Source organism: Panthera uncia, chromosome B1, assembly GCF_023721935.1.
Source record: "Panthera uncia isolate 11264 chromosome B1, Puncia_PCG_1.0, whole genome shotgun sequence".
Taxonomy (NCBI): Eukaryota; Metazoa; Chordata; class Mammalia; order Carnivora; family Felidae; genus Panthera; species Panthera uncia.
Genome location: NC_064811.1, coordinates 76893843 through 76906354, shown reverse-complemented (window position 1 = coordinate 76906354; position 12512 = coordinate 76893843). Strand labels below are relative to the sequence as shown.

General features: G+C 35.7%; 1 protein-coding gene across 7 annotated transcripts in view; it reads right to left on the bottom strand.

Annotated features, from left to right (window-relative positions):
• The window catches only part of PDLIM5 (PDZ and LIM domain 5), a 218408-nt gene that overhangs the window by 149110 nt on the left and 56786 nt on the right, over positions 1-12512 (bottom strand). For all 7 annotated transcript variants that reach the window (XM_049630885.1, XM_049630892.1, XM_049630886.1 and 4 more), the window contains exon 3: positions 696-847. In XM_049630885.1, coding sequence (XP_049486842.1) covers positions 696-847 — 152 coding nt within the window. The remainder of the gene's footprint in view (positions 1-695; positions 848-12512) is intronic.

The window sequence follows — 12512 nt, the reverse complement described above, 5'->3', positions numbered from 1 at the left end:
CCTCAGCCTAATGTTATAATTCATAATAATCATAGGCAGCTAATTAAAATATAATTCTTGGTCCTTTCTGATGTTCTGATTTTGTCAGTAATTTTAGCAAGCAATCCACATGATTTCAAGGCAGCAGGTCAAATGTTGAAATGCTCAAAATGCCTGATATATTATAATCAATGAGATGATTAGCTATGCTATAACTAAAGCCAGAGTAACTTTAAAAAACAAAACAGTAAGTTCAGAAAATTTGCATTTCAAATGAGTATATAAAAAAATTATTTTTCTACCCAGGAAAAAACGGGCAAAAGACATACTAAGAAAAAGCCAAACTAGATCTTGAAATAATACCCTCTAATATACTGCCCAGAATATTAAGGCCAAGAGTTTTACCCTATAATAAGAATTTTTAGCCTGTACTTTACTGAGAAATTTTAGGAAATCTTAGATTTTCTAAAACTGAACATACAATTTTTATGAATACATGAATACATGTCTTTTTATGGGGAAATAATCCAAAGCTTTCACCAATTTGTCATACTGTTCAATTATTCAATTTAAAAGCCTTTACATTTTTTAATTTATCTACTTGAAACAGTGGTAGTAGAAACTTGAGTTAATACCATGAATCAGATACACAAAAACACATTCCTCAGTATTGTTCTCTCTCTGAGGTTAAAAAAAAAAAAAAAAATGCAAATTACCTTTGCAGAGTCATATTCAAAGAGCCTGTACAACCCTTAATCTTGTTCTGGGCTTCAAGATGAGTCATTCCATGTGCACTTATTCCATCAATGGTGAGAACCACATCGCCTATTCTTACATTTGCCTGGGATGCTTTGCCTCCATCTTTTAGCTGTAATGAATAGATTTCATTAGGAGTGTCACTCCTTAAAAAACAGAGAATAAACGCAGATGAAAATTATACTTTTGCTTATATCAAAAGAAAAGTAGATTTATATACTTTTAGACAAATTAATAAAAAGTTATCTTGATTAACAGGTAACAAATAACTTTCCTATTTCCTTAAATTCTTACTTGCTAAATTTTCTGAAAACGGTTCCCTGATAATTTCTCCATTTCTTTATTGTGTAACAGTACCATGTGATTGTTATGAATGAGGAAGAGAAGTAGCCAAGCAAATTACATTTTAGCATCTGTAATGTGAATAGGGTATTTAAATTCTTTCAAAAATAATGTTTAGAACTCTTTAAACAGCTGTACTTTTGAGCACAAAGAGTAACACAGACAGCGGATTTAACCGAACAATCCTTCCTGTTGAGTCCAATTCATATCCAGTGTCTGGGGTACTGAATTCTTTTAGATCAGACCCAAATATCTTTTACACTAGATATGCTTCCTGCTCCAGGCATTTAGTAGGAGGGGAAGGAAACCAGTTGTGTCTGAGACTATCAGACTTTTTTGTGTACCACAGTCTTTAATCCCCAGTTTTTCTTCCCTTCTGTATTAAATTTTCCATGTTCACATTACTCAGTTTGATCTCCTTCCAAGTTCATATATATTTCATTGTTCCAAAAAAGCAAACAAATATAAAATTACAGTAAAATGCAAGATGATGCAATTTTAATAACTACCTAGAAACATGGAACAAATACAAATCAAAAGTAACCATTCTAATTCAAATGGCAAGCTCAGAATTCATTAAGTACAAGTAGATCACACTGAATACTGGGTTGTTGGAAGACAGGTGAGACTTGGCACAAATAAAGAAAACAACCAATATTCTCTAGATACTTAAAACTAAAAGATTTTATACAGTTTCTATTTGGAATAATGAACAAATTCTGGAAATGGATAGTGGTGATGGTTGTACAACACTGTAACTGCACTTAATGCAAATAAATTGTACACTTAAAAATGGTTTACTGTTATGATTACCACAAGTTTTAAAAAACTAAAAAAAAACACAACTAAATATTTTAGAGAACATTTTGCTAAAATTACTTCTTTTTAAAAAACTATATACCTCAACAAACAAAACATGAATTGAGTGCTACAATTCACAATTTGGAAACAAAGAAATAAATACAATGGATATTTGTATGTTCAGTTAGGCTAGGTTTTGATTACTAACAGTTGTCAAACTCTTTCCTTAAAAATAATGATCAAGGCAGACCAATCTTAGTGCATGAGAACAAATGTCTGGATCTAAAATCAAGAAAACAGTAGTGAAGGTTAGATCCATCAAGGAAGGGCCCATGTCTGTGTTTCCTCAGGTGCCTGGCACACTACAGGCCTTCACAAAATACATACTGAATGAATGGATGCCACACATTTATTACTTAACACTGGCGATGGTTTGTTTACACTGTGAAATTAGGAAAAACTAAAATTTTACATAATTAGAAATTTATTTCATTTTAAAATACAACTATCAAGTGACCAAAATAGTTCTTGAAATTATTAAGAAAAAATACCTATTTGAGCAAAGATATATGAAATCTCACAGATACAAAGTATAAAAAAAGATTTTAAACCCTTCAAAGGAAATGTTCTCTATCACATACCCAGTATATCATGATTTTGTTTTCCCTTTACACTAACAAAAGTAATCCTTTCACAGCTGCTGAGATATTTAAGGGTAAGAAAAATTTATACTATGTTGAACACTGAAGAAATAAAATTTCGGGGCGCCTGGGTGGCTCAGTCGGTTAAGCGGCCGACTTCGGCTCAGGTCATGATCTCACGGTTCGTGAGTTCGAGCCCCGCGTCGGGCTCTGTGCTGACAGCTCAGAGCCTGAAGCCTGTTTCAGATTCTGTGTCTCCCTCCCTCTCTCTGACCCTCCCCCATTCATGCTCTGTCTCTCTCTGTCTCAAAAGTAAATAAACGTTAAAAAAAATTAAAAAAAAAAAAAATTAAAAATAAATAAATAAATAAATAAAATTTCCAGAGTAACAAAACAGATCAAAATTTAACTCCTATCAAACTCATATATTATTTAAATTGTCAAATAAATTCCTTTTTGTCTACAGTTTTGGGAGGCCAGTAATATTAGTCATCTTGGATTTTTGACATAAGCATCTTTTCTAAATCTCTAACCATGTTTATTATTCAATGCTCAGGACTTCTCATCACACAATTTAAACTAAAGATCATGAAGAGCCTGAACTAATGCTGTATTTAGTGGGAAAGGCCCAGCACATAGAAACAAATTTAAGTCTTATTAAAAACGACACCTTACTGAATACTCCTATGAGCTCCATTTATCTCCAAAACCACTTCCTCAGACCATCCATTCATTAGAAAGATAAATCTTTTTTTTTCTTTCTTAATTGGGTAGAATATAGTACTATAATGAATTGTTAGCAGCTAAGGAAAAACTACAAGGTCACTCATTATTTGTATAGTTCATTTTTTGTTTTTGCAAGTCTGAATAGCTTGCATCTGTTTGAAACAGTAATAACATTCTGTCATCAGTAAATCTTGTACATATTATATGACAGCCATAAGTATATGTGTATTTCATAAATGTATAATGTGTAGGAAGGAAGCAGTAGTGGGAGGCTCCTGCAAGCTCAGCATAAATCAAACTAATCACAAGCAAATGCTTGTCCTTTGATCCTGAGATGCATTTTTCATTACTGTTGCATAATTTTCCATAAACTTAATTGAGGCTGTATGCTTCTTTAAAAACAGTGCTTTGTGGCCTCACTTAAATTGCAAGCATACAGGGCTGCACATGTTGGAACTACCTCTGGGCTTCTGTTTACTGACAGAGAAATGAAGGTAAACTAGGACAACTATAAGCTCTTCAAGAGAATGGTATCCTTATTGAGCCTCCCCATTAACCTAGATAAGAAAGGCTCTAATATTGATCACCTACACTTGGTCTAAAACCCCTAGGGATGCATTTTAATCTTTATCTGCAATTAGGATGACGTTTTCTCTTGAGAAGGAAGTCCAGTCTTTAGTAAACAAATGGGGGGGGGGGGGGAGAGAGAGAGAGAGAGAGAGAGAGAGTGTGTGTGTGTGTGTGTGTGTGTGTGTGTGTGTGTGTAAGGGAAAAAGGCACGAGGAAATACCCAGAGATAAATTTTCTTCAGTCATTTTAGAAGAGTAGCTCTTTGGGGCACCTGGGTGGCTCAGTCAGTTAATGTCTGACTATATAGATCAGGTCATGATCTCATGGTTCCTGAGTTTGAGCCCCACATCAGGCTCCAGGCCATGGAGCCTGCTTTGGATTCTGTGTCTCCCTCTCCCTCTCTCTCTTTGCCCTTCCCCTGCTCTCTCTCTCTCTCAGAAAACAAATAAAACATTAAAAAAAAAAAAAAAAAAAAAAAAAAAGAGTAGCTCTTCTCACATAGTGTTTTTCTGTCCTGAGAAAGAAATGATCCAGAAAAAGTAATTAGGACTATTTACTGAGCACCAACAGTAAGTAAGCAACTTTAAGAGACCCTGTACCTTTTTTGCCATTATCAGGTAGTTCAGTCTATATTATAGATGGAAAATGAGAGCTTCAAAGGGATTAAATTACTTGCCCGTGTCCATACAGTAAGAAAACAGTACAGAGCAGAGGCTTTGAAGTGAGGCAAACATGAGGTCATATTCATGCTCTGCCATTTCTTGATTGTGTAACATGAATTTACTAGGCCTCTCTAAGCTTCATCTATCTCTCCTTGAAATGGGGACTACAATTTCACCTGCTTCACAGATCTCTTGAGCAGATTAAATAAAACCCCAGCATAGCACATACCTCACAATGCAAAATAAATGCTCATTATTATTATTATTATTATTATTATTCTATGTCACCAATTCACATAGGCTGGACACCTGCTTCAAGGACCTACAGTGTAGAGAAGACAGCTTTGCAAACTGACCAGTCAGACCTTCTGGCTTCCCCATCCCTCCATCAATAAAGCCCAAATATCCCTTCTTCACCCACTCTCTTCTTTCTGCTTCTCTAAGCCTAAAGTTTTCCTTTATTCAGCAACAGAACACGATATGCCATAGATCAGAACCAGCTCACCATGTCCTTTCTCTGCTTACCACTATCCAATTCTGACTTTTCCAAACTCTATTCTCATAGGATGATGACCTCATATCTCTATTTCCCAGGTCAGTTAGGGGTTGCCACTATACCAAGAGGCCAAAGAATAAGAATTAAGAAGATAACAGTGATGAAGAAGCCTTGAAATGGGGGTCAAGAAAGGACAGGAAGGAAAGAAGACAAAAGAACACACTGCATGAGGAACAAATGAAGGTGCCGGTACAGAGGGTAGAACAGGGAACCAAGACTATGAAAAAAGAAAGGGTCACAAGGTATCCTAGGTTTGATCAACTAGATCCAGGCCTTGCCTCTGGGTGTGTTGTACACCCAAGTGCACATGTGTAAAATAATATTTAAATTGAACATAACATCAAAATAATAACTAATCATAGAAGATTTTACACTTTGATTTGAATAATTAAAAAAACCTAAATGACTATTAGTAATAACTATGATTTAGAGCCAATTAACTCACAGTAATACTAATGTGTCATTAAACGTGTCGTTAACTTTACTGTACTCAAATAAAATTTATGACCAAACCTCCCCAAATTCTTAGCCTCCATGCAAATCTGTGGTTCCAGCAGCATTTCTTCTTAAAACATTTTAACAAAAGAGAAAAGTAGCACTGCATCTTTATAAAATTGCATTAAAAATAAACTAGTATCTCAAGAGAACATGCCACTCAAACAAAAATCTCAAAACTGCACCAAGTAGAACATTTATCCACAAAGAAGTATGCTATTTGGGATTCATAAGGAGTTAGAGATACACCAGTTAGACTAACCCTTCACTGTAGTGAGCTTATCTCTTGAGAGCAAGCACATCACAGAAATAAAACAATCATAGAAAATTTGTAGCAAAAAACAAAATCAATGTAAACATTATAGACTTCTCATTTTTAAAAGTTAAAATCCAATCTGGTAGGTATCATTTCAATAAACTTAACTGTCTAAGATTTCTCTTTAAAATGAGTATTTAATAGAGCTGCTATATTGCCCTAAGCTTCTTCATAAAGAGCAAAATGTTTAGCCATAGCAATAACTTCAACACTGTCTTAAAATTCTCTATTGAGAGAAATCCTTCCAAATCATAGGGAATTGATGCACACAAAACCTCTGCATGCTTTCCCTTGGAAATAAGCCAGCAGTTAAAAACCTCAGAAAACAGATGTCAGCAATAGAAATAACTTACTGAAATATATATGCCTAACTATATTACAGAAATCATTTTATAATATAGATAACACCATTTAATAGTCAGATGTTTACTAAGAACAATTTATGCTGGTTCAGAAAATTACTTTGGTAATTATCCTATTATATTCTATGGGTAACAAGCAGCAGACAGGTACCTATATGATGAGCCACAACCAACATGCAAGTTTTCAACCTCTGCCTACTTTCAACAAATATGGAATGCTTGGAAATATATGACCCTAACACCATGGGTATGACAAGAATGCCCTCAGATTTATTAAATGTAAAAAAGGAATACATAAATATGACAGTTATAGAAAGAAACACTACCAGAAATTTCCCATGTCCAAAAACCATGGGAACTAAACCATGGGAAAATAAAAGATGTTATTTTTCTAACAGTGCTGTTACCAAAATTTGAATATACAAATAAAATTATATCAATCTAACCAACAGGATTTTCTTGAGGCAGAGGAAAGCACAGAGGAAAGCCTTATTTTGAAAAAACACTTAGGTAATGGGCAATTAAAGTGTATTTTCTAGTACCTACCGTAAGATAAAAAATTTGAATCCAGACATATAAGCCTCTGGTTCAAAGTCTGTAGGTGTTTATCTCCCACATATTTCCCAGAATACCATGGATGTGACTTTCTGCACTGCCACCCTCCTCCCACCCCTCCCCCTCCAAGAAACACATAAGAATGTATGAGCATTACACCAAAAAACAGAGAACTCACAGAACTTGTTTTCCTGCTGAACAATGAGTGCTCCCCAATCGTCACCAAATATCACAAATAAACAGAAATGGTGGGAGTTTTTAGCCATTAAAGTGAGAAGTAAAGAATATTTGAGAAGTGCTGAATCAGCTTTTCAAACATATCCTTCAAGCCACTTTTTAAATCCCAACGTATTTCCTGTCACTCTAGTACTTAACTAATCCACCTTACAACACTATGCTCAGCGCTGAAAGCTGTACTGTCTTGCATGATCTATCTATTGCTTCTATAGCGGTGGCACCTCAACCAGCCTGTATATGCTACTCAACTACACAGAAAAAGATAATCTCTGACCTGGATGTCTCATGTGAACATGCCCCTTCACTATTTGAGGCTACTCTGGATTCATTTTAATACTCTCTTCTGTGAAATAAAATGATTTCGCTTTTTGTATGTTAGAATGACGAGATAAAACAATCACGAGGTCTCTCTCTGAGTAAATTTGTGAACTCCTGCCTGACCCATGTGAGTGGTGGTTACTCTAACTATGGGTCTTATTTTCTGGCTTATGAGTCAAACTGTCATCAGTTTTACCCAAAAGTCTGAGAATACACCTTATATGGTAGCAATAAAGCAAATACCTTAAAGTGTGTGTCATTGTGCCTCACAAAACCAAAGGGAAATCAGAGGGTGATTATGCCTTCTCTTTCTTTATGTAGTCACTGAGCTACCTAGTTCAAACACAGGGCTTCTGTTAAGACTGTTTGTTCTAGTAGTCTAAATCTCTTTTCCATAATGAATCCTTCTTTATTAAAGTAACATCTTTATTCTTCTTGACCAGCATCCTAATAAAATAGAAACATGCCTTCTCTTTTTTTTTTTTTTAACATTTACTTATTTTTGAGAGACAGAGAGAGACAGAAAATGAGCAGGGGAGGGGGAGAGAAAGAGAGGGAGACACAGAATCCAAAGCAGGCTCCAGGTTCTGAGCTGTCAGCACAGAGCCCGACACGGGGCTCAAACTCACGAACTGCGAAACGATGACCTGAGCCAAAGTCAGATGCTCAACCAAATGAGCCACCCAGACGCCCCAAAACATGCCTTCGTATACTGTAAATCACTATTAACACACCACATAACACTTTCATTTTATAGTTAATCCATATAGGTTTACATCCAAAGACTTAAGGTCCTTTGTACTTAATGTGTGAATATAATTCTACCAGAATGTGAAAAGCATGGTGGTTTATAAAAAAAGAATGCATATACAAACATCTTTAAATCAAACAAATTTGTTAATTACAGATATTTGTGTTTTTATGTAGTCCACTTTATAATGATAAGGAAAATGATAATAAATGTTGCAGATAACTATAAAATTTTAAAATGAATTGGTCAACTCTAGCTTACCTAAGAACAGATTAACACTGTAATACACACAGTTTCAACCCTCCCTCCTTATCAGGTTCTGGTCAAAGATGAGATGAATCCCCTGCAGCTGTGTGCAAATTATGTGCAAGTATGCATGCATTTTCCATTGACTCAGTCCATAGCTTTCCCCAAATTCTCAAAGGCATCTATGACCAAAAAAATGTTAAGAATGAATGATTTAATGAAACCTTAGAACAATGTTTCTCAAAGTGTGGTTCCTAAACTACCAGTAGCAGCATACTTTTATGACACAAGGAAAAAATTCACTAGTCCTTTGAAAATCACAATCTAAAGTTCTTTTTAAAAAAAAAGTTTATTTATTTTGAGACAGAGAGAGAGAGAAAGAGAGAGAGTGCGCATGAGAGCAGGACACAGGCACAGAGAGAGGGAGAGAGAGAATCCCAAGCAGGCTCCGTGTTGTCAACTCTCATAAACCGTGAGATCATAACCTGAGTCGAAATCAGAGTCAGACGCTTAACCGACTGAGCCACCCAGGCGCCCCAAAAATGTTTCAAAACAAGAAATCCATTAGCATCAAGAAAATTTAAGAACTCAAAGCAGGGTTAATATTTATTTAATGTGGTACAAAATCATGACTTCACATGCTAATGGCAGGTAACTGTTAAAATCACTAACATTTAATAAGGGCCTATTCCAGTAAGACACTACATTTGATACTGAATTCAGAAAAACAATATAAAGAACTGATATCGTCCTCTCCCTTATCTACTATTTAACTTTCACATGTGTATGTAACTCTCCATAAAGCAATGCTCCTCAAACTATCTGCGGTGAAAGACACTGTGAGGAAAGTTTTTCCCCCGTCTGCCTTATACCAATTCTTCTGTAATCTTTAATGAAGACAAATTACTGGAAAACAAAATTTAAAGAATATATAAAATATAAGACCAAATTTCTTATCATCAGATTCAACAGACATAAAATTACTCTGTCAAACTACAAAAGTTTCTAGATACCTATTCATTTCTGTCCTTATTTCATCTCAAACTCTAACCAACAGTTTGCTGGGCTGCAGACCAGAAAGATGTTTCTTCTAAGCAATGACTATGCCTTTTATGTCTCTATAGGTCTATTGTACATGGACTTAAAATTAAGACAGACTAGGGGCAACTGGGTCGCTCAGTTAGTTAAGCGTACGACTCTTGGTTTCAGCTCAGGTCATGATCTCACTGTACATGGGTTCAAGCCCCATACTGTCAGCATGGAACCCACTTGGGATTCTCTCTCTCCTCTCTCTCTCTCTCTGTCCCTCCCCCTCTCGCAGGGCATGCGTGCATGTGCATGCGTGTGTGCTCTCTCTCTCTCAAAATTAATTAATTAAAAAAAAAACACACAATAAACATTTAATGAATTACCAAAACAGGCTATTGTTTAGTAAGTTAACTGATTTCCAATTTCTTTTGTTCTTATGTTTAACATAAAGTGATGAAAGTATTATACATTTATTATGGCATACTCAACTGATATTTTCTTCAGGAACTGTTTTTAAAAAGATATGCACATTTAATTTTTTGATCTATGATACTAGAATGCCAGCAAGAATATTTGCAACCATTTATAATTCTACAAACTGTGCATGAAAAGTGTTATCCCACACTCTTGCAACTCTTAGTATTACAAAAGAAACTTGAGGGTAATTCTAACTCTAACACTAACAAATCCTATGACCTTGGGCAAATCATTCACATGTCTGGCCTCATTCTGCCCAGCTCTATAAGAGAGCTGGACCAAATGTTCTAGGGTCCCTTTTAACTCTAAACCATAATAAATATTTATACAGACTACCATCTCTCATTAGTCTAAAAGTCATTATAATTAGTATCCATTACTCACTCTGGCATTAAAATAACTTTTGTACTCTTCACTAATTATATATATTATTTTTATTTCTCTATTATAAAACATTAAAATGACAAACATGACTACTTTTCAAAAACTTAAAACTGTATCAACATTAGAAATCCAAAAGGCTAAGTTTCAGAGCTAACTAGGAGGGAAGAGAATCTAGCTTATCTTCATTTTCAGATCCCAAATGATTTTTTCTTCTAGGATGAATATTAATTCTATTATATATTTAATTCTAAGGGACAAGAATCTTCCTACTGGTAGTACCTGAGCTTTCTGGCATTTAATGCTGAATCATGCATTCATTTGTTCATATACATTCACTAAATGATTACATATGGACCAGATGCTAATGACTATAAGAATGAATTATTAGGCTAATGGGGAAAGCAAATATTCATTTATTCCATCATTTAAGAAATACTTAAGTGTCTATTATGTGCCCAGTTGTTCTAGGCATAGTGATACAACAACGAACAGAATGAGGTCCTTGCCTTCATGGAGCTTAAATTCAGCCAGGGGGAAAGAGACAATCAACAAATAAACATGAAGATAAATAAAATATCAAAAATAAGTATTAAAGAAGAAAAATAAAGAAGAGAAAGAGGACAAAAAGCATCAGGAGATGCTCTTTTATGGTAAAGTAGTCAGAAGAGACTTCCTGGGGTGGTGACATCTGAACAGAAACCAGAATGAAGAGAAAGCGCCATGAATAGATCTAGAGGGAATGCACTCTAGGCAGCAAGACAAGTAAAAGTAAAGGATACTCTGGGACACTAGAGAGTAATAAATGTATAAAAGTTATCAACATAAATACTGGAATGACTAATATACCTAAATGACATGAAGAAGGTTTGTCAGGGATATTGACAATTGTCCTGAATGTTAAAATAGAAGTTGGAATTTGCAGAAATAAAATGGGAGCGGTGTTGTGTGTTCTGGGGAAAAATAAAAAGCATGTGAAACACATGATGATATAAAAAGTACTACCATTTCCAAGGTATGGCAAGTAGTTAAGGGTGTCTACATTCTAGGGAGAAAGTGACACGGAAACTAAGAGCCCAGGCTGGCTAGGCTGCCAAAAGCCATACAATAATGGGCACAGTATACGACAATAAATAACTTATGAAGAATGTGAATTTACCTCTTGCAGGGTTTTTTTGTTTTTGTTTTTTTTGGTGTTTTTTTGTTTTGTTTTGTTTTATTTTGTTTTTGAGAGAGAAAGAGAATGGGGGGTTGGGAGGATGGGGCAGAGGGAGAGAAACAGAGAGAATCTTAAGAGAAACAGAGAGGCACAGAACCTGACATGGGGCTCGATTCCACGACTGTGAGGCCATGACCTGAGCAGAAATCAAGAGTCAGATGCTCTACCAACTCCACTACCCAGGCACCAAGAATCTAAATTTACAAGCTGCTTCCACATCAACTAGTGTGGTCTCCTTAAAAATGCCATTGCCCAGAAAGGACTGCTTACATATGCAACTATCACTCCCAGATGCCATACTGTTTCTAAGAAATCCACACTTGTCAACTCCTTGTTCCTTTCAGTGCTTCTTGATTGTGCACTTGTCCCTCATCCTGTGAAGATGGGCACGTCTTCATTCCATTCCTGTCTCAGGAAGTGTGGTCTCAGCTTCCTTTGTATATCTGTAGCCCTCCAGAACCAAGACCCGTCAACACTTAGATGAAAGGAGTTAACGTTTCCTTTTATGGGACTATTTTATTCATTCTGCTTACAATTTGTTGAGAAAAACAATCCTAAGGATATTTTTCCTTCCAGTTCTTTTTGTATAGGTCAGAACTACCACCAGTACCCCCTAGCAGGTCTCCTGTGCCTCCTCTTGCGGTTCCATGTTTATTTTTCTAACCCAATAAACTTGCCTGCACAGTTGGCTTTTATCAAGATAGCACCAAATGTTGGTAGATCACTTCTAGCACTCTGGTCTCTAGTCACAAAACATCGATTTACTTTAAATGTTTCACCTCCTCCACAGAAAGCAAACACACAACCACAAAGAACAACTAGAAATGGAAAGGAAATGTTCCTAGGTCAATGCCACTATTTTTTTTTTCCTTTTTTAAACGAAGAGTAAAACAGACTGGATCAACACTGAATGACTCTTGTTCTGGTGCAGTTGGTGCACCATATGTTCCTGAGCTTTGGGTGACACTGGATTTGGCAAGGGACAGGCTGCTGATAGCAGTTAAGGAAAGTTCATTAAGCAATGTCACTGCTCACAGTTGTGTAAAGTCTACTCAGGGGTGGGAGTGAGGGAATGGAGGGGGTAAGATTTTGG